The sequence below is a fragment of the Sander vitreus genome, chromosome 6 (genome assembly GCF_031162955.1).
Source record: "Sander vitreus isolate 19-12246 chromosome 6, sanVit1, whole genome shotgun sequence".
NCBI lineage: Eukaryota > Metazoa > Chordata > Actinopteri > Perciformes > Percidae > Sander > Sander vitreus.
The window spans coordinates 683616-705690 of record NC_135860.1 but is presented as its reverse complement, the minus strand read 5'-3'; the positions used below and the strand labels follow the sequence as shown (position 1 = coordinate 705690).

Sequence of the window (22075 nt, the reverse complement as noted above, 5' to 3'; positions counted from 1 at the left end):
CCCAGCTGGACGTGCCTGGAACACCTCCCTAGGAAGGCGCCCAAATGTGAATATGAGCCTCACATTCTCAGCTGGGTTTTGATTTCTCCGGTAGTTTCTCCCACCGACCAGCAGGGGGCGCCATCAGACAGGACACTCAGCAGCAGGGATGTAGAGGAAGTTAAACCAAACACACCCAGTTAAACTATGTTTACTCACAGGATCAGAGTTTACCTTCAAATTTAGAACATGTCAAGGGAAAAATCAAACAGTAAAATACTGTTTTGAGCTACTATACTTCTACTGTAATACTTTACACTTTTAACTACATTTATTTGACTGTCAAACAAATGTATAGTGGAGTAAAAAGTACAATATTTCCCTCTGAGATGTAGTGGAGTGCAAGTAGAAAGGAGCAGAAAATGGAAACACTCGAGTACATTGAATTTGTCTTTAAGTAAACATCTTGAGTAAAGTTACTTTGATTCCACATCTGGAGGAAGGCGTGTAACTGAGTGAACTCCAGTCCTGTTAAATCTTGTAAGTATAATGAACTGTTCTGCCTAAAAAAAAAGAGGATATTTTGTCCTTTTTTGTTCGGGACCGGACTAAGCTAGAGTCAGAACAAACCCCCGATTCTTTCTTTTTAGTGCCACCCTCAGGACAAAAAATATCCCCTTTTTTAGCAGAACATCCAGTGGTGTAGTCTACATCATGTTGTCTACATCAGTGGTTCTCAAGCTTTTTTCAATAATGTTCCCCTTTGAAGAGTGTTTTTAAGCCATGTACCCTCAACCAGCACGAATGATGTTTGGTAGAATAAAAAAGTCTGTATAAAGAGGAAGAATACAGCGATGTCAGAGACAGATTTACTAAACAACAGCCTTGGACCTGGAAAACATTTAGATGATGATGGAAAAAGGAGACAAAAACTTGGAAAAAAGATAGTAGAAAGAAGGAAGGAAGGCAAGAATAGGTTGAATAATAGTAACAAAAATAAAAAAAAAAACAGTAGAAAATAGGAAGGCAACACTAGGGCGACAAAAGGAACAAAAAATTCAAATAAGCGACAAAAAAAACTTCGAAGAAAAAAAAGAAAAAAGTAAGGAAGAAAGGCAAGAATAGGTCAAAACAAACGACAAAACCTTCAAGAAAAGGTGACAAACTTCAAAAACAGCTACAAAAACTTTGAAAAAGACAGTAGAAGTAACTACAGCCTTGTAACTGAAAAACTTTTTGCAAAAAATGTCACGTACCCCCTGCAGTCCTCCAAAGTACCCCTAGGGGTACATGTACCCCCTGCAGTCCTCCAGAGTACCCCTAGGGGGACACGTACCCCCTGCAGTCCTCCAGAGTACCCCTAGGGGGACATGTACCCCCTGCAGTCCTCCAAAGTACCCCTAGGGGGACACGTACCCCCTGCAGTCCTCCAGAGTACCCCTAGGGGGACACGTACCCCTGCAGTACTCCAGAGTACCCCTAGGGGGACACGTACCCCCTGCAGTCCTCCAGAGTACCCTTAGAGGGACACGTACCCCCTGCAGTCCTCCAGAGTACCCTTAGAGGGACACGTACCCCCTGCAGTCCTCCAGAGTACCCCTAGGGGTACACGTACCCTCCAGAGCACCCTCATTTGAGAAACACTGGTATAGACTCCACCACTGAGAACACTTCATAATACTGACAGGGGATTTCACATGGCAACAAGAGCATTGAAGATGGAGTGTATTGTGTGGGCAGAGTCAGTGGAAATAAGTCCAGCCTCCTGTCTGTCAGCTGCAGGATAAAAACCTCCCTGCTGGGGGGTTTATCTGACAGTCTCAGCTCCAGGCTACACACACACATACCTTCATTCTCATCTTGAATCATCTTTAAATCAGGGAGAGTTTTCAGCATGTGGGCTGCAGAGAGTCTGCCCGAGGTCTTCCCCAACAGCCCGGAGAAAAACACCACCGGAGCAAACGACTGGACCGAGGTGAGAAACCTCGGATCAATTACTGTGCTATTACTTAGAAAAAATACTGCTTCTTTTAGTTTATTATTAAGTACAAGTACAGAGGTATTATCAACCAATAGGAATGCAGTGTTTTCCCTCACTTTGTGGAAGACTTATAGGCGCTTGTATTTGGCGCTGGGTTTTAGGTGCCCGTTCCTCAAGAAAATGTCACGTTTTTCAATTTAAAAAAATGCAATTTCCCTTCTCTTTGTGGAGTTTTGTCTCTTTGTGGGGTTATTGTGTCCCTTTGTAGTCATCTTTTTGGTCATTTGTGTTTCCTTTGGGGTTGTTTTGGGTCTCTGTGGTCATTTGGTGTCTCTTTGTAGTCACTTTGTGTCTCTTTTTCACATCATTTTGGACCGTTATTATCTCTATATCTGTGTCTTAAACCTTTGGAAACGCTAGAGCACATAATAAACTACATAACACTCAAAAAGCTTAAAGATCAAACTTAAAACTAAAGAAGTCCAACTACAATCATTAGTGACACTGGAATTGTATTTTATCTTAAAGAACAAACATTAGATGTCTAAAACAAGTGTGTGTGTGTGTGTGTGTGTGTGTGTGTGTGTGTGTGTGTGTGTGTGTGTGTGTTCTTGTTTAACTACATTCGTGGGGTCCAAAAACTATGAGTACACTATACTTGAGGTTAAAGGTCTGTTTGAGGGTTAAGACTTGGTTTTAGGATTAGGGTTAGAATGAGGTTCTGGTTAGGGTGAGGGTAAGGGTTAAGGTTAGGCATTTAGTTGGGATGGTTAAGGTTAGGGTAAGGGGCTAGGGAATGCATTATGTCAACGACAGGTCCCCACAAAGATAGTGAAATGCACTGTGTGTGTGTGTGTGTGTGTGTTACTGTATGGAAATTAATATGCAGATTATTTTCTGGATGAATGGATGAGTTTGTCTGGTCTCTAAAATGTCAGAAAATTGTGAAAAATGTGGATCAGTGTTGTGGAATTTGAAAGCAGCGGCACATAAACAGACACCGGCACAGACAGCCAGGTCGCATCCTTGATGAAACCGCAGCGATGCATACTGGGGAGAAACTGAAACTAAAGTATCGGTCTCATTATATACCAACGTTGGTATCGATATTATCGATATTTGGATCGAGCCGCCCACCACTACTTTGCAATTAGCAGGAAAATCGTCACAAAGCTGAAAACAGGACTGACAGGGAACATTTTACTGCAACATAACGACTCTAAGTTGTAGTGGAGTATTTTCACTGTGTGTTTTAGTACTTTTACTGCAGTAAAGTATAGCTGGTACAGCTGTTTGAAGGGAAAGGTTCTATTTCAGCTGCATTTCTCAGGAGGAAGTTAAGACTTTCCAGTTGTGAAGCGTCCCTTTGTTTTAGTAGGATGCATTGTTTTGGGTAATTTTTGAGGAAACATAAGAAGGAAATATATGTGTATGTTATGAGGAAGGAAGGGAAACCCCATAAAGTCCCCCCCCAGTGGCCTGACCTGACCGGCTGTCAGTTAAAGGACCTGAAGTCTTGGTTTCAACTATTTCTTTTTTATTAGAAATTAAATAAAAATATATAGTTTTGTGTTTAAACAAAGGCTCAGTAATTGTCTAAAACAGTTGCTCAGTGTGTGTGTGTGTGTGTGTGTGTGTGTGTGTGTGTGTGTGTTACCTGCTCCACAGTGTGTGTGTGTCACTCTCTCCGTGTGCCTGATTGCATGTTGTGTTTATTTTGGTAAAGTATCCGGCTGCACTGTGGTCTTCTTGTATGTGATTATCTGACTGGCTCGACACATATGCTCACGTATTGCGCAAAAAATAGAGGAGATGCCGAAACGATCGCTGCAGTGTGCGGGCCGACGCCCAGTGTGGCCGGACAGATTGGATAACATGGGCGGCGAGATAAAAATAGCTGCGCTGCGCTACGCTGCTATACGTGACGCTTGTAAACGTGTTCGGTATGTTCCAGCTGTAAGAAGACGTAGAGACGTCTGAAGTCAAACAAGTCAAATCTAAAGTTAATTACGCCCCCATTCTTTTTATCTCAACCAGTTGTAATCTTTACACATTCATGCAACAATAAAGGCGACAAAAAGGCGACAAAAAGGTGACAAAAAGGCAAAGAAAAGGCAACAACAAAAGCGACAACAAAGGCGACAACAAAGGCAACGAAAAGGCGACAACAAAGGCGACAACAAAGGCAACGAAAAGGCGACAACAAAGGCGACAACAAAGAAAGGCGACGAAAAGGCAACAAAAAGCCTTGTTTATATCCATTTTCAAATGGATATAAAGCCCTTGATATATAATGTATGTGGTGGAAGAAGTACTCAGAGTGTTGACTCTCTCAGAAAAGTATCAGCATCAAAATATACCAAAGTAAAAGTCCTCATTCTGCAGAAAAAATACTATATATTATATTAAGGGCCAAGTTAAAATGATCGATTGTCCAATTAAAATCGATCTTTGTTTGAGTGAACTGATATCGAATTATAAAATCCAGAAATGGATCTTTTAATACTTTTCACCATAGATGTAGAAGTAAAAAGTACTTTAAACTAAACTTATTTGGGGGACTTATTACTCCTGCTGAGTAATTTGTGGCAACAGAGATTTGTTGCCAGGCAGACTTGTCCTTAACCCAACGTTTTGGTCGTCTTTTTCGACGTTTTTTGTCACTTTTTTCCAAGTTTTTTGTCACTTTTTCTGTGCTTTTTTGACATTTCTTTTCCTACGTTTTTCAACGTTCTGTTACCAATTTTCCTTTACATGCTATAAAATTAAATAAAACACCCAAATTCAATGAAAGTAGTGAACTGATCATTTATTTTACTTGTGAAGAGCATCGTACGGGACCATCCACGTTATTTCTTTTTGACAATTTGGTTGAAAAAAACTAATTACTGATATAGAAACGGTTTGAAGAGGACAACAGGAGCATTAAAACTTCATGTTCAAATCAGCTGCAGATGTCTGAGAGTGAAAGTGTTAAAAATAGAGAAGACGGCGAGACACAAAAACCCAAAAGAGAAGCGACTCAAACCAGCTTCAGTTTTCATGTTAACGTTTCCTCATTAAATGTCACACTTTAGACTTCTAAACTGATGAAGTCTGAGCCTTTAGATCTCAGAAACATGCTGAGAACTATTTATGTTTATTAAGTTATCTATAAAGTGCTGGTTTCTATTGCACTGGTCACTAATGTAGTTTTTTTTATTAGCTTTCTTTGTAAACTTCCTACTTGGACCTCTGCTTTGTTTCCTTTTACTTTGAAACTTCCTCAGTGTGATAATCGTACTTTAAAGTGACGTTAGTGTGAACTAAAAGTGGTTTTGAGGTGTTAAACTAACCTGGAAAAACGCCAACATAGGTTGTTTTGTTTAGGCATCTATCAGTTCCTACTGGTACCTAAATAAAGGTATGGTGGAAGAAAACACAATGAAAGAGACTGTCTTCCTCCGGAAAAAAACGCCCACATAGGTCGTTTGTCCCAGCATCATCCAGCAGAGTATGAGGGGGTGCCCTGACAGTAGCTAGGTAAGGACTACTAGCCAGTCAGAAGCAGAGTATGAGGGCCCTGACAGTACCTAGGTAAGGACTACTAGCCAATCAGAAGCAGAGTATGAGGGCGTGCCCTGACAGTACCTAGGTAAGGACTACTAGCCAGTCAGAAGCAGAGTATGAGGGCGTGCCCTGACAGTAGCTAGGTAAGGACTACTAGCCAGTCAGAAGCAGAGTATGAGGGCGTGCCATGCTAGCAGCTAGGCGAGCATTATAACGTGTGTTCCAAAGTGACCACGTTTGTCTCTGAAGTAAAGGCTGGACTACAATAGAGCTGTTTGGAGCAGTTTGTGAACAGTGTTTTCTGTTGGAGATGGTAAGTCCCTTTGGGGGGGACTTTGGGCTTTTTCACTTTGTAAACTTGTAACATGCACAACAAAGCACTATGAGCACTTTAAGCAAAAGCCTGTAAGTATCATCAGGAAAATGTAGTTAAAGTATTAAAAGTAAAGAAGAATCCTCCCATTGTAGAACGTGTAAAGAATCCAACCAGCTGTGTGTTTAATGGTCTGATCATCTCAGCTGGACTTGTAGTCGTTATATTGTTATGTATATTGTTTACGCATGTTATAAACTACATGTGTTCTGTGTGCAGAAATCTTAATGTGTAAAGTAACTAGTAACTAAAGTAACTAGTAACTAAAGCTGTAACAGATGAATGTAGTGGAGTAAAAAGTACAATAGAAGTAAAAAGTGGCATGAAAAGAAAAGACTCAAGTAAAGTACAAATACCTCAACATTTGGACTGAAGTACAGTACTGGAGTAAATAGTAAGTACTTAGTTACATTACACCCCTGAAGATACCACATTCTTATATTTATACGCCTCTTTACTCTTTTAAATCTACCGTATTTCTTTTTTTATTCTCTGTTTTATGTGTTGATGTTGATGTAAATCACTGTAATGCGTGTCTGAAATGTGCTGTCATAATGGAACTCACCTTGTCTGCAGGTGTATGAAGTCGTCAGGTGGATCCAGCTCGTCATGGCTCTGCTCAGGTCAGTCACTTCCTGGTTCTGTTGGTTCAACTGGTTTCTGCAAAAAGTTGGATTCGTTACCGACACAATTCTGTGGTTCTGCAGCGCCGTACGGTTACTTTTATTTTGAAATGATTTATGAGAAAAGATTGTTCACTTAATGGAGTTTTGGGGGAAAATTTCGAATATTTTAGAAAAAGATGCAATATTTTAGGAAAAAAAGTCACATTTTTTAAGAAAGAATTAAGAATATTTTTAAACTGTCCTTTTCAGAGAAGGACAGTCTCATTTAAACGTACGGTTGTGACCTTCTATCATGAACAATAACCATACGTGTCCATAGGGGTTAGTTTAGGTTGAGATTCTTACTTTGTTTCAGATGCTATTTAATGTCCCTTCAGCACATTACTGTACGCTTCAGTTTCTGCTTCATGCACTCTGCAATTAAACGGAGAGGCGGGTGGTTAAAGGTCAAAGGTCACTGCACACGGACAATGAGAGACTGAGAAGTTCACTTCAGTGTGAAATAATCTGATTAGAGAGCTTGTTTCATGGAGGGACATTTTGAGAAGCTGCAAAGCGTTTGTTACCAAATATCATAGACAGTTAAAGAAATGGACCAACAGGTCCCGTGTCTCTGGACGGAGACCAGTGAAGGACATTAGAAGCTCTTTCCCGGTGATGGCTGAGCGTTACTGAGCAGCCTCCAACTGAGCTTGAAGACGTAGATGTGACGTGAGCAACCTGTCTGAAAGTTGGAAGTCTTCTGGTAGCTGTGCCAAGAGAAATCTCAATCATTCCCAATCTAGCAGAGACGGAGAGCGTAGGTATATGTAAGGAGATAACATAGACACAGGCTCATTATTGATCACTAAAATGGTAGTTAGCGTTAGTTATTAATAGTGCTGTCAGTTGAACGCGTTATTAACGGAGTTAACGCAAACCCATTTTAACGGCGTGCATTTTTTTATCGCAACATTAGCGTTCTTTTTGGCCTAGCAAACGTTGTAGTTTTTTTCACATGCTGTTGCAACAACTACGTTAGAAAAACTACAACACCACACCGGATCTAGCTAGACCGGAAACACAACAACAGGCACGCCGCACACACTTGTTTGGGCTTGCGTGCCGGCCAAAGAGTAGTAGGCTAACGTTACGTTTTGAGTGGATGGCGAGCGCGAGACGCCGAAATGGATGCCAATAAGATTCTGAATGGAAAGTTTACTTTTAAAAAGCAGTCGAGGGGGACAGTAGTACGACACGGAGAAAGCAGCCACACTGGAACTGCTGCGGAGTACAAACGCTGTCTCATTAACCGGTGATCACTATAAGGGACATACAGGACATACTGCTCCGCCTTTCACATGTTTCTCTGTCACATGATGAACTAACAGCTGCTGCTAACGCTGCTAACGGGTATCGTAGCTTCCTGAAGAAGGAAACATGGAGGACCACACGTATTCAAAATCCAGATTTCAGGAACAGGAGTCTTCTTCGTCTTCGACTAAAAAGAAAAAGGATATTGAAAAGAGCAGGAGACCAGCTTTTTGGAGATTGAAGGCTACCGTAGCTGTAACTGCTAATTTCCACCAACTGCGGAACGGCTGCGGAACGGTGGCGGAGTCAGTAGGTTTCCATTAAAGTCAATGTGTGTATTTCCACTGACTTGCCAGATGCCGGAGAGCTCCGCAGAAATTCAGCACAGGGCAGATAGTGCAGGACAGGAAGTCGAGCACAGAAACAAAATAAAATATCTGGTTAATTTTCAAAATAAAATACACCATGCTCACGGCGGGTCATATTTCCCTGAACTACGCCTTGAAAACGTCATAATGGATGGAAACAAACTGTTGCTGGTTTTGTGGTTCTGTTTATAGAAACTACATCCTGTTATATCGCGCGATCATACGTGAATTCACGAGATCTCGTGGGTCCTCGTGACTTCAGCTGTCAGTCACAGCCTCAGAAATCCAGACCTGGTGGGTATTGAAGGATGGCGGAGCACGGAGCCGATCCGCAGCAGAGCGGATCCACAGAAGTTCCGCAGTTGGTGGAAATGAGGAGTAATACTTTGTAGTAGTACTTTGAACTGCGTGGCGCGAGAGAGTTAATTGCGATATATGATCTCAACCCCAGATGGGAGAAATTCCCACACATTGGACCTTTAAGCTTTTCCCATGTTTTTGTCACTTTTTTCTGTGCTTTTTTGACGTTTCCTACGTTTTTCACCGTGCTATTATACATCTTTCTTTACACGCTATAAAATTGAATAAAACACCCACATTTAATGAAAATAGTGAACTGATCATTTATTTAACTTGTGAAGAGCGTTGTAGGGAACCATCCTCGTTATTTTGTTTTAAAATTTGGTTGAAAGAAACCCAAATTTCTGATATAGAAACTTTTTGAAAATGGGTCAGATGAGGACCACAGGAGGATTGAACTGAATCTGTGATTCTGTCTGCAGTGTTCTGGGTTCAGGCTCCATCATCATCTGTGTGACGATACAGAGACTCGGCCGGACGCCGGAGGTCAGTTCCTTATTTTATTCTTTTGTTTTACACGTTTTCTGCTCGCTGCAGCTGCGGTTTGCACTGCCTTAAAAGGATAAAACCTTGTGTGTGTTTGTGTTTGCAGCTGCAGCCGCTGCTCCTGCTCTGCGCGTCTGACCTGCTGCTCGCCGTCTGCTGGCTCATCGGAGTGGCGCTCTTCTCTCAGCGCTGCACACACTGTTACCACCTGCACACTGTGGAGCAGGTAACACACACACACACACACACACACACACACTGTGGAGCAGGTAACACAAACACAGGCACATACACACACACACACACACACACACACACACACACACACACACACACTGTGGAGCAGGAAACACACACACACACTGTGGAGCAGGTAACACACACACATACACACACACACACACACACACACACACACACACACACACACACTGTGGAGCAGGTAACACACACACACACACACACTTTGGAGCAGGTAACACACACACTGTGGAGCAGGTAACACACACACACACACACACACACACACACACACACACTGTGGAGCAGGTAACACACACACACACACACACACACACACACACACACACACACACACATACACACACACACACACACACACACACACACTGTGGAGCAGGTAACACAAACACAGGCACATACACACACACACACACACACACACACACACACACACACACACACACACACAGTGGAGCAGGAAACACACACACACACACACACACACACACACACACACACAGTGGAGCAGGAAACACACACATACACACACACACACACACACACACACACACACACACTGAGCAACTGTTTTAGTTTTTAATATTTGCCTTTTTATATTTAATTTCTAATAAAAAAGAAATAGTTGAAACCAAGACTCCAGGTCCTTTAACAGACAGCCGGTCAGTGCAGGTCAGACAGAGCTTTCTAATATTTTTTGGGGGAAACCTATGTGCTTTTTCACTAAAGTTTGGAAACTTTATGGGGTTTCCTTCCTCATAACAAACAAACATATTTCCTCCCTATGTTTCCTCAAAAATCACCCAAAATAAGGATCTCTCATATGAAGCTTGCCACACAGGCCACAAAATCTCAACTTCCTCCCTCCTAATGGGATGGATACGTGAGGTAGGTTTCTCTCCAGTATGCTCTGCTGCAGTTTTATCAGAGGGGCGACCTGGCTGTCTGGGCCTCAACGTCATCGTTCTCAGCCGCTCCCTCTTCACTGATTGGACCGGTAAAGATTTGGCCGGAGAAAACCTGCTGTCACGACCTGGCTCAAAGGCATGACAAAAGGTGGAGACGCACGTGGTTGTTCAATTAAATCCAGTTTATTTATATTAACTAAGATAAACGTGCAATCAGTTAATCAGTAATGTGTGTAATGTATGGATGTGTGTACATGTATCAAAGCTAGAACGCAAAAATAAACCAAAAATCCAAACGAACCAAGCAACCTTGAGGAGGGAGAGAGAATGACTGCCCATGCACTCATATTCATAGACATGTGAGCAATCAGTTGATCCAGGTGTCAGTCATCAGTCCTCATTAGCCAAGCCCCAGATCCCAGCAACCAGAGGGACTTAATAGGCCTAGGAGTCGTCACACCTGCGAATATACCGCAAACCGTACGTACGTAGGAGGGCGGAGTCAGGCTAGTGTTTCCATTCATTTTCGCACTGAATCACACAACATTCAAGCAAACATTTGCGTACAAAGTTTGCTAGCCAAAATGGATCGCGCCATCTACGTACAAATTATTGCACAAGTTATAATAGCCGTTTACAGATTAAGAGAAAATCTGAAGAGATGAGATGGAATGCACAAACTCTGTGTCGATATTCATGAAATTTAGTCGTATTTTACTATTTCCATGAGGCATATTTCATTCCATATTACTTCATTTGCATAAAAACGTGTGGATGGAAACATGGGCATTGATTCAGCCGTGAACAGATCTACTGTTTAAAGAGATCCTGTCCTGGTATTTTGGCCTGGTCCAGAACAGACCCTGAACTGGGTCAGTCTGGGAGGAATTAGAGCAGCAGAAGCAGGACGGACATCAGACTGGATGTAAAGAGATAAAGAGCACAAAACATTCCTGACCTACATGTATTGTTCCGACGCACCGAGCCTCGGCTCAGCTGCTGGATGTTTACTGGTCAGAGAGTGTGAGTGTGACACAAACAAGCTCCATATGAACAGGCTATTCTCACCAACCATTCGTACGAAAAGTACTTTCATTTGTATGTATTCTAAGTATTTATTACTGTCAGCCTCACATTGACTGCTGCTGTATAAGAGAGCTGTGGTCGACGCATTCTCATGAATGGCATCGAAGCATATTGTACTAAAACGATTCGTATGATATCCTACGAACACCTGTTTCCTGTGTGAAAGTCTTGTTAGTTTTCTCCTTAATGTCTTCCGGGACAACAGGTGTTCGTGTCTCGAAGAAGTTAAAGGTCAATTCCGGCACAAAACGAACCTATGGGTTAATAACAGATGTGTTCCCACTCTGTCATTCTCTGGGACATGTTTTCATGCTATTCGAATGTGTTTGTAGCTGATTAGCTTACAACGTTAGTATTAGAGGCACAGGGAAAGTAATACTTCAACGGTAGCATAATGAGGGTCCCTAAATGTTAACCGAAGCATTGAGAACATTGTAAGTGTACAGACAGTTTATTAAAAAGATAGATTATAAAGACAGTCGCGTTCTCGTATACAGGCAGCCGCCGTCTTGGGAGCTACTGTCTTCCTAATCTATCTTTTTAATAAACTGTCTGCACAAATACATTGTTCGCAATGCTTCTGTTAACATGTAGGGACCCTCATTATGCTACCGTTGAAGTTTGGTGATATTTTGAGCCTTTTTAGTGGTATAAATAGAGATTTGTTTTTACTTTCCCTGTGCCTGAAATATTAGCGTTGTAAGCTAATCAGCGGTCCGCGCTAGCTTGTTTCAAGCTACAAACACATTCGATTAGCATGAAAACATGTCCCAGAGAATGACAGAGTGGCTACACATCTGTTGTTAACCCCTAGGTTCGTTTTGCGCCGATATTGTCCTTTATGGAGAAAACACTTTCAAAGACTTTCACCCAGGAAACAGGTGTTCATGTCCCGGCTCACAGTCACCTTTTACCGTCTAGATTTAACTGTAAAGACCTCTTAAACATTACTGTTACGTAACTGGCAGGCCGTCGCCTAATTTCGTAGTATAACATACACATTGGTGTGCATCCATTTTCACACGATATCACACGGACCAAATTGTGAGAATGGGTTCATATGAGAAGTGATTATGATTCGATGAAACTACAAACTGTGTTTCTGTTCTGTCAGATTCTGTACATGGCGTCCTTCCTCTACACCCTGAACTACGTGTGGAACCTCTACACGGGAATCCGAGAGAAGTTCTACAGCTGCATGAATGGATACGTGCAGGTACATGAAACCACCACACGCCACTACTCCATCTAATGGTCCCACAGCCCAATGTTCCCACATTTCTAAGAATTTTTTTTTCACTGAAAATTAGGCCCTAGGCCCTATGTTCCCATAGCCCAATGGTCCCACAGCCTTATGTTCCCACAGCCCTATGTTCCCACAGCCCAATGGTCCCACAGCCCTATGTTCCCACAGCCCAATATTCCCACAGCCCTATGTTCCCACAGCCCAATATTCCCACAGCCCTATGTTCCCATAGCCCTATGTTCCAATAGCCCAATGTTCCCACAGCCCAATGTTTCCACAGCCCTATAGAGAAAGAGTGTGTTGGGTGACCATACAGATGTTTTTTATGTTTGTGTTTTTATTGTTATCTGTTGATTGTTTGAGCAGACGATGCAAGAACATGTTCTGTGTGAACAGACAATAACGTTTTATCTTATCTCTTATATTATCTCTCTCTTACTTCTAACTAATCTCATTTTTCTATGAATATAAATTGCAATCGTCATTTCCCATGTTGTTGTCCAGTTTTCCAACAGAGTGAGCACTGCTGGCAAAACCACCGCGCTGCTCTCAGGGTGAGTACAAGTAAGGGTTAATGGCCGACGAGGTGTCCATTGTCAGGTATTAATGGACGACAGCGAGGCGTGAACCGGCCTCCGCTGAAGTTCATTAATACCTGACAATGGACACCTCGAAGGGCATTAACCCGCTTATAGCATGGTCACTTGCCAAATAACATATTTGTAAAACATTAGTTTATATTTCAATTCATTTTACAATCGAAATCTAAAGTTTTTACAAACAATAACTCCGTTTCCCTGGTTATGACTGACGGTTTGACTAATACCTGGAACAATCATTCCCATCCTATAAGGTTCTTATGCAATGCAAATGTTCCCTCCTCCAGGAAATAGGAAGGACCTTAGATACGACTTGGCGTTCAGCTCGTAGAACCCGTCAGCTCAGCTACGAGCCAGAAAGCTAACGCTATGCTAGCAAGATCCAAAGTCAATCACATTATGTACAGTTGGCAATCAGTAAAAATAACCTGACAGTATGTTGAACAACACGACAAGCTAGCTATCAGCCATGTCATTATCCCCAAAACAATATAGCCGCAGCCTGAAGTAGCGACCTGAACAGTGAACGGAGATAACGTTATTCTCTGTGAAACAAGGTCAGTCCAGAGGGGAAGTATGACGTACTTCCTGCAGCGTGTGTGTTAGCGCCATCCTGTGGTGTTCAGAGGACGAGGCACTGAAGCACCTCACAGTGTTGGAAATAACAGATCCACATTTCCTTTTTGATTTAATGTAGCACATTCATTTAGAACAGTAAACAGTCAGTTTCACCGGACCTCCTTTAGTAGGTGTCCTACATCACTTTTTTATGGACACCCCTGCAGCCAATCAGAATCGAGGATTTACCCAGACCATGGTTAAAACTGTTTTATCGCATGGCAACATTTAACACACATGGGAATATGTAAAATATGTCTGACTTCCTCCGTTGTGTTTGCAGTCTGATTCCTGTGTTGCTGATGACACCTGTGTTTATACAAGGAAACATCAGCCAATGTCAGGCCAACTTCAGCGAGCCCTACAGGTGACAGGAGAGAACCTTTAAATGTTCAGACTACCATTGCATGAGTGAAAGTTTAAGGTTTTGATGATAACAATGTGTGTGATGTTTGCATTTTTTGACCCTCGCTGTGCACCGTACCTCGCCAGGTGTCTACTGATGCACACCGGAGAGCTGTATCTTACCTCGGAGCACCAGCAGCCAATCAGAGCCTGCAGCCTGCTGCACACTTACAGTATCGCCGTCTTCCTCGCCATCTTCCTCCTCACGCTGCTCAGCATCATAGTGAGTAACGACGCGTGATGTGAAATGACGTGATGTGACATTACATGACATGAAAGAACATGTGCGTGGCTGACGTTCAACTGATGATTATTTTCATTATTGATTACCTGCTCATTTGCACGATTAATCGCTAATCAATTAAATGTCAGAAAGTAGGGGGAAATGCAATAAGTCGTCTTAACCACACGAGCCGTTTGTTCTTACCTTCTAATACGACAGAAGACACAGGAGTGTTTTCCGTTCTCATACTTAAAGTACATTCAGAACAGATCAAGATCAAGATTAAGATTCACTTTATTGGTCAAATGTCCCACATGTTGTCTTGGGCACTTAAAGGAACATGCCTACTTATTGGGACTTTGTCTTATTCCCCGTATCCCCCAGAGTTAGATAAGTCCATACATACCCTTCTCATCTCCGTGTGTGTCGTAACTCTGTCTGACGCACCCCACCGCTAGCCTAGCTTAGCACAGATCCTGGAGGTAACCGGCTCCATCTAGCCTACTGCTCCCAATAAGTGACCAAATAACGCCAACATGTTCCTATTTACATGTAGTGATTTGTATATTCACAGCGTGTACAAATAACAAGGTCACATGACACACAGCCATCTTCTAACCGTATACATACTGGGAACTATATTCTCAGAAGGCAAAGCAGTCAGAAGAGATGTGTTTTTAGGCTTCGGCGGAAGATGCGTAGGCTTTCGGCCATCCTGATGTCAACAGGGAGCTCATTCCACCATTTAGGAGCCAGGACAGCGAACAGTCGGGATTCTGTTGAGTGATTAGTTGTCCCTCGCTGTGAGGTAGCAGCAAGCAGGTTGGCTGATGCAAGCGGAGTGGGCGGGTTGGGGTGTAGGGTTTGACCATGTCCTGGATGCATGCTGTAGCTGATCCATTCATGTCCGTGTATGTAAGTACTAGTGTCTTGAAGCGGATGCAGACAGCAAACATTTGAATCGATTGACCGTAGTTGCTAATTAAAGCATGAATGCATCTGCTTGGTAAAACAAATAACTGACCTCACTATTAAGTCATGTTGTCCTCTGGTCAAATTTGACCTGTTCTCAAAACTTCTATATCAGAAATAAGGGTACAATTGCAAGTACTCGATTACTACTTTCATTGTGTTGTGGGTATTTAATTTCATAGCATTTGAAAAACTGTAAATGGTTTTAAAACCTGACTAAACTTTGACATCCACACGTCTGTGAATCTCCACCAACATAAGTTCATCATTCATTAGTCAAAATCATTCATCATTTCATAATTAGGTATAATCTCCTATAAATGAGATTTATTGACCATAAATTCCAAAAATATGTGTAAAACTATTGGTAATAAGTTGGCGTTAGAGAAGAATAGCATCGAAAACATGGAAAGAAAGTGACAAAAACATCAGAAAATGTGTCAATTATATATATATATATCCTCTCCTGCTGCAGGGGCTCGTGGTTAAAGCCCGTCAGATTTACAGGCGAGTCGTGACGTCGACCGGTTACCTGGGCAATGAGCAGCAGGCCTCCTTCCGTGTGATGGACCGGAGGATGCTCCTGTACCCGCTGGTTTTCGTCCTCTGTTGGGGTCCAGGTCTGTTTCCGCCTCCATATTCAAATTCCCCATGGTTACTGGAGACAGCAGGTGTTTCTGATTGGTTGTTATGAATGATGGAAGCGCAGGGTTTGAATCTGTTTGCTGTGTTTTTGTTTCCTCAGCGGTGGCTCTGGCATTTCTGCGGGTGGCGACGCCCTCCGCAGGTCACGGCAAGGCAGGGGTCGTCCTCTACATATCTCAGGTCAGTCCGAGGGGGTAAGCCAGCATCTGGAAAGCGTACCTCCTATGGGGAGATTCTGAGGCCAACAAGCCATCACCTTCCGTTAGCATCCCATTGACTCCACTTCATTTGGGCACCACTTTGACAGTGAATAACTTTACATCTGAAGCGTTTAAAGACTCTATTTGTCCGTTGTTTATCTCTAAAGAAACACGACAATGTATAAAAGGCTCCATTACCTTGTACCTCACGTTATGGCTCCGTAGCAAACATTTTTATAAAAATAGGCTAACGATTGTGTCATAACCATGCGACTTACTGTCTCACAGTAGGAATAACCGTATAGTAGAGGAGAAGCTCGCAGCAATTGGGGGGGACGTGGAGGCATACAGTCAAGGGAGAAGCCCATAGAGAGTCCATGAACGCATTGGAACAAAATATTAGAGGCAGGCAGACTTTTATTTTGAAAGGCCAGTTATTTCATGGATCCAGGATACTATACATCCTGATGAAGTTCCCTTGGCCTTTGGCATTAAAATACCCCCCCATCATCACACACCCTTCACCATACCCCCACATCATCACATACCCTTCACCATACCTAGAGATTGGCATGGTTGTATTTCAGTTAGCCTAATAGCTGGTTTGATTTGCATTGAGAGATGATTTTATGGAAAGAACCCCATGTCAATCTCTAGGTATGGTGAAGGGTATGTGATGATGTGGGGGTATGGTGAAGGGTATGTGATGATGTGGGGGTATGGTGAAGGGTATGTGATGATGTGGGGGTATGGTGAAGGGTATGTGATGATGTGGGGGTATGGTGAAGGGTATGTGATGATGTGGGGGTATGGTGAAGGGTATGTGATGATGTGGGGGTATGGTGAAGGGTATGTGATGATGGGGGGGTATGGTGAAGGGTATGTGATGATGTGGGGGCCAAGGGAACTTTATCAGGATGCATAGTATCCTGGATCCATGAAATAACTGGCCTTTCAAAATAAAAGTCTGCCTGCCTCTATGGGAATTTAACATAGGGGTGTACTGACTTATGCCCCCTGTATTTTAAGGAAGAACATTTATTTATTGACGATACATTATTCATTCACAAAGGAAATTGGTGTCCTTAAAGGTTGGATTTTTCCTAATTTTTTTTAATTAAGGCATTAAGATCAATTTCCAAAAAATGTTATTTCCCTTTTTATTCAACTTTAGCATGAGTTCATAAACTTATGAGCAACAACACCCCTTTCAGGGACCAAAGATCATATTTGTAACTTAAATGTTTGTGTATATTTCAGTGCTGAAATAAACCTTTTTGGAGATTTTTGGAGAGTTTGAAAGAACACGTATGAAACATGCAAAACATCTGGATTGAACCTTTAAGTGTGCAGAAACAGAAAGCCGTGTACGTTTCACTGACTGTTCTCTGTCCTTTAGGCTTTCACCTCGGCCTCTCAGGGTTTTCTCAACTGTCTGGTGTACGGATGGACCTGTGCACGTCTCCGGCGAGTCGGCAGGAGGGTTTTATCTCGAGACATGGACACTCAGACGCCTCTGCTGAGATCCCAGAAGATCATACGCTACCAAGCACTCCACGCCTTCTGAAAAAGACAGACGAGGAGTGTCACGCTGAAACTGAAAGTGAAACTGAGCAGGTGCTTGTACTGTCATCTGCAGCAAAAGACTCAAGAGGAAAGGTCTCAACTTTCAGGTTCCGTGAGCGGGGGAAACCCCGCTGCTGAGTGTCTGCAGAGGATGAACACTCCCACTTCTGATCCTGAACCGCAGAGGCGAGAAAGAGAGAAGCAGAAGCAGCCAGGGGGGAGTTTACGCTGAGAGCAACAGCGACAACAAAAACAGGATTTGAAAGACACTGCTGCATTGCTGCATTGACTCTGAACTGACATAACCTCATATGTGGTTGGTTTTAATGTTATTATCTGGGTCAAATCTGTCTGTAAGTGTACATGTGAAAAATTATTATGTTACCAATGAGTGTCAACAGGATGGCAACTTTTTTATGAGTCTGGAAATCATTATAGCAGGTTTAAAAATGTAAACCTGTCGAATCATTTTTACTTCTTTTGTCTGTAAACCAACAGAACAAAAACATATTAAAATATGAGAAGTTTTAGGCTGTAAACAAACATATTCAGTCATTTCTTACAGTTCACATGTACCAGAGAAAGAAGATTGAAAGCCCCTTTAAACTTTTCATATCCACATTAAATTGAAAAGTGCTTTGAATATGTGAATATATGTGGCAAAACAGTCCGGTTTGAGACAATATTTAAGCCTCATTCTGCTCTTAGCTTGCAAGTTTGAAGTCTTCGATTCAAGAGTTAGTGAAGTTTAGATTTTAGGAGAACTGAAGCATCCTGAAGAATATATTTTGAGTGTCAATAGGACGGAGGAAACTTTTTATGAGTCTAGGGGCCCTATCTAGCAGCACGGCGCAAAGCCCGATGCAAGTGTCTTTGCTATTTTATGACCGTCCAGCGCCCACGTCGTTTAAATAACAAATGCACCTGCGTCCATCTGTGGCCCATGCTGGTCTTACAGGGAGGTGTGTTCAGGTGCATTCTGGGCGTGCTGGTCTTACAGGGAGGTGTGTTCAGGTGCATTCTGGGCATGCTGGTCTTACAGGGAGGTGTGTTCAGGTGCATTCTGGGCGTGCTGGTCTTACAGGGAGGTGTGTTCAGGTGCATTCTGGGCGTGCTGGTCTTACAGGGAGGTGTGTTCAGGTGCATTCTGGGCGTATTGCTATCTTGAGGCAGCGGGAAGTGATGGCACCATTGACCAACAAAAACCTGGTCTAAAGTCAATAACGCAGCATTTCATTGTTATTTTAACAGAGCATTAGTAAAATGCTCCTAGGCTCGTGCACAGAGCGCACACACTATGCTTGTTACACACACAGGGACGCACAGCAGCACACACACATGCAGAAGATTACAAATACAAATATTACGGTGCAAATCCTCCATCATAACAGCAATGCTCCAAGGTCCAAACGCGCCTGGCTTTTAAAGGGAATGGGAGATGATCTCTGATTGGTTGATTGCATGTTACGCCCAAAACACACCTCTGATTAATGAAGACACTAAGTACAACCCTTTATGAACCATGCGCCCGGCGCACGGACCCTTTTTTCCGCCGTCAAACTAGCAAAAGTGACACTTTTTACACAAAAAACACTTGTTTATGCACTTCAATAGCCAATGGAAAATAATCTCAAAATGAAATACCACAATGTGGTGTCAACATGAAACACATCGTGTTCAAGCCGGAGAGAAAAGTTTGCTTTGCGGCAAAGACGAAATACTACCCAGTAGTTTTTCAACATTCTGGCCGTCTTTTTTGACACTTTTTGTTGCTTTACCCCAACATTTTTTAAGCTTTTTGATGTTTTTGAAGCTTTGTTTTGACATTTTTGTCGCATTTCCTGATGTTTTTGAAGCTTTTTTTGACGTTTGTTACATTTCCCGATGTTTGTGTCACTTTTCAACGTTTTTGAAGCTTTTATTTAACGTTATTTTATCAATTATTTTCTTCAAATGCTATAAAATTTAACAAAACACCCACATTCAATGAAATTAGTGAACTGATCATTTATTTTACTTGTGAAGTGCGTTGTATGGAACCATCCACGTTTTTTTTTTTTCAATATGGTTGAAAAAAAAAATACTGTTTTACCCAGGAAACGCTCGTTTGTTCCTCGGGAGTGTTTAAACCAAGCCACCATCTTTTTCCTAAACCTAACGACTTGTTTTGGTGTCTAAACGTAACTGTCGTCGCTGCATGACACTCACGTTTTCTGTCTAAACTCCACTACCACGGCCCTTGACAGGAGCGTCATCTGGCGGTGCCTATAGCCAGCTCACAGTCACCTATTGGCGGCTAAACAACTGCCGCTGGTAGCCAGCTCACAGTCACCTATTGGCGGCTAAACAACTGCCGCTGGTAGCCAGCTCACCAGAGCTCTGGAGCAGCTAAATTCAAACAGTAAATGCTGCTGGGATGTTATCCCTTTATGCTGCTGACTAACCGTGCAGAAACTTAGCGAGGCGTCACACCACAGAACAGCGCTCCATTCAGAGAGAAGCCGCCTGACGCAGGAGCCTGACCTCGCTCATTATGGGATGTGATCCCCTCCACCTCCACCTCCGCCTCCCTCATGCCACGGGCGTTCGGCCAGAATCTGCAGAAGAACAATGAGCTTCCTCATCAGTCAGACCTCAAATTATCTGAAATACTGAAGCTCATAATTTCACTGCAGTTAAAATCAAAACTGAAATGAAAGGGATATTTTCGGATGTCGTCTCTGAAAAAACCTACAAGACATTTTTAGATTAAGGTGACCAGATTTCTGAGACAAAATCCGGGGACATTTTCAGCTCAGAAGCATAAATACCTCCAAAACAGGTAATTTTTTATCTTTGTAAACTTAAAACGGGGACACTGCCCCAGGGGCATCACTAGACCTACAGCTGCACTGGGGCACAAGCTCCCCTAGGGGGGCATCACTAGACCTAGAGCTGCACTGGGGCACAAGCTCCCCTAGGGGCATCACTAGACCTAGAGCTGCACTGAGGCACAAGCTCCCCTAGGGGCATCACTAGACCTAGAGCTGCACTGAGGCACAAGCTCCCCTAGGGGGGGGTCACTAGACCTAGAGCTGCACTGGGGCACAAGCTCCCCTAGGGGGGGTCACTAGACCTAGAGCTGCACTGAGGCACAAGCTCCCCTAGGGGGGGGTCACTAGACCTAGAGCTGCACTGGGGCACAAGCTCCCCTAGGGGGGTCACTAGACCTAGAGCTGCACTGGGGCACAAGCCCCCCTAGGGGGGTCACTAGACCTAGAGCTGCACTGGGGCATAAGCTCCCCTAGGGGGGTCACTAGACCTAGAGCTGCACTGAGGCATAAGCTCCCCTAGGGGGGTCACTAGACCTAGAGCTGCACTGAGGGCACAAGCTCCCCTAGGGGGGTCACTAGACCTAGAGCTGCACTGGGGCATAAGCTCCCCTAGGGGGGGTCACTAGACCTAGAGCTGCACTGGGGCACAAGCTGGAATAGTTTTTTCTTCATATTTTTGCATGAATGTCACTAGGAAGCATACCAGTAGAAATATATATTCATATTTGTAAGTGGAATATATATAAGTAAGTGGGATTGTCTGGAATCCGGCAATATAATAACCATTATGGTGGGATACACTGGCTAAGCAACTTACAAAAATGTCTGTGCTGACATTAATAGTTTACATGAGAATACATTATAAAGCTCAGGGACCGCTTGTTGTACCGATGCATGTGTTGAGTGAAGAGTTTGTGAGATATTTCACAGAGAATAATGGGTGTGCAGAGATTTATGCAGAATGCAAATATGATAAAATTTTATGTAAGTTCAATGTTAATTTTCTTGCAATTTGTCACAGCAATGGGGTTAACACTTTAGCATACGCCGTATCCGTGTCCCATTCTCATGAGGGGCTGAGCCCCCCTAAAGGTCTGATCCTGCTGCTACTTCATACTTGTACTCCACTACACCTCAGAGGGAAATGCTGTAATGTGTACTGACTACATTTATCTGACAGCTTTTGCTTTATTGCTTCACGCTGGGCTTGTTTCTGCAACAGCTCATTGAGTATCAGATACAGTTAAAACTATTGAGGAAATATTTTCCTTTGACATTGGTCCAGTATTAAACGAGATCACTGCAGTCGGCTACAATGTGAGTTAATGGACGTCAATTGTCCAGCTTGTATTTACGTTCATAAAAGTCCTCGTTTTGCCGCTGACAGGCTCAGATTAATATCCTAAGTGTCTGACAACATTGTGGAAAGTATTTCTAAGGAGGTCGACCTTTCTGTTAAAGAGTAAGATCCTTTTTTTAAAACATAAAAGTCCGCGCACACACACACACACACACACA

At 42.9% G+C, this 22075-nt stretch overlaps 1 protein-coding gene across 1 annotated transcript; it reads left to right on the top strand.

Moving 5' to 3' along the window:
• The first annotated feature begins 1726 nt into the window (after positions 1 to 1726).
• tmem116 (transmembrane protein 116) lies at positions 1727 to 18287 on the top strand. Its single transcript, XM_078251985.1, has 11 exons — positions 1727 to 1954; positions 6459 to 6505; positions 8952 to 9015; positions 9122 to 9241; positions 12385 to 12486; positions 13021 to 13070; positions 14017 to 14100; positions 14226 to 14361; positions 15809 to 15953; positions 16079 to 16158; positions 17578 to 18287. The coding sequence occupies exons 1-11, from the start codon at positions 1874 to 1876 to the stop codon at positions 17743 to 17745; spliced, it is 1077 nt and encodes a 358-aa protein (XP_078108111.1). The 5' UTR covers positions 1727 to 1873; the 3' UTR covers positions 17746 to 18287.
• Positions 18288 to 22075: the final 3788 nt, after the last annotated feature.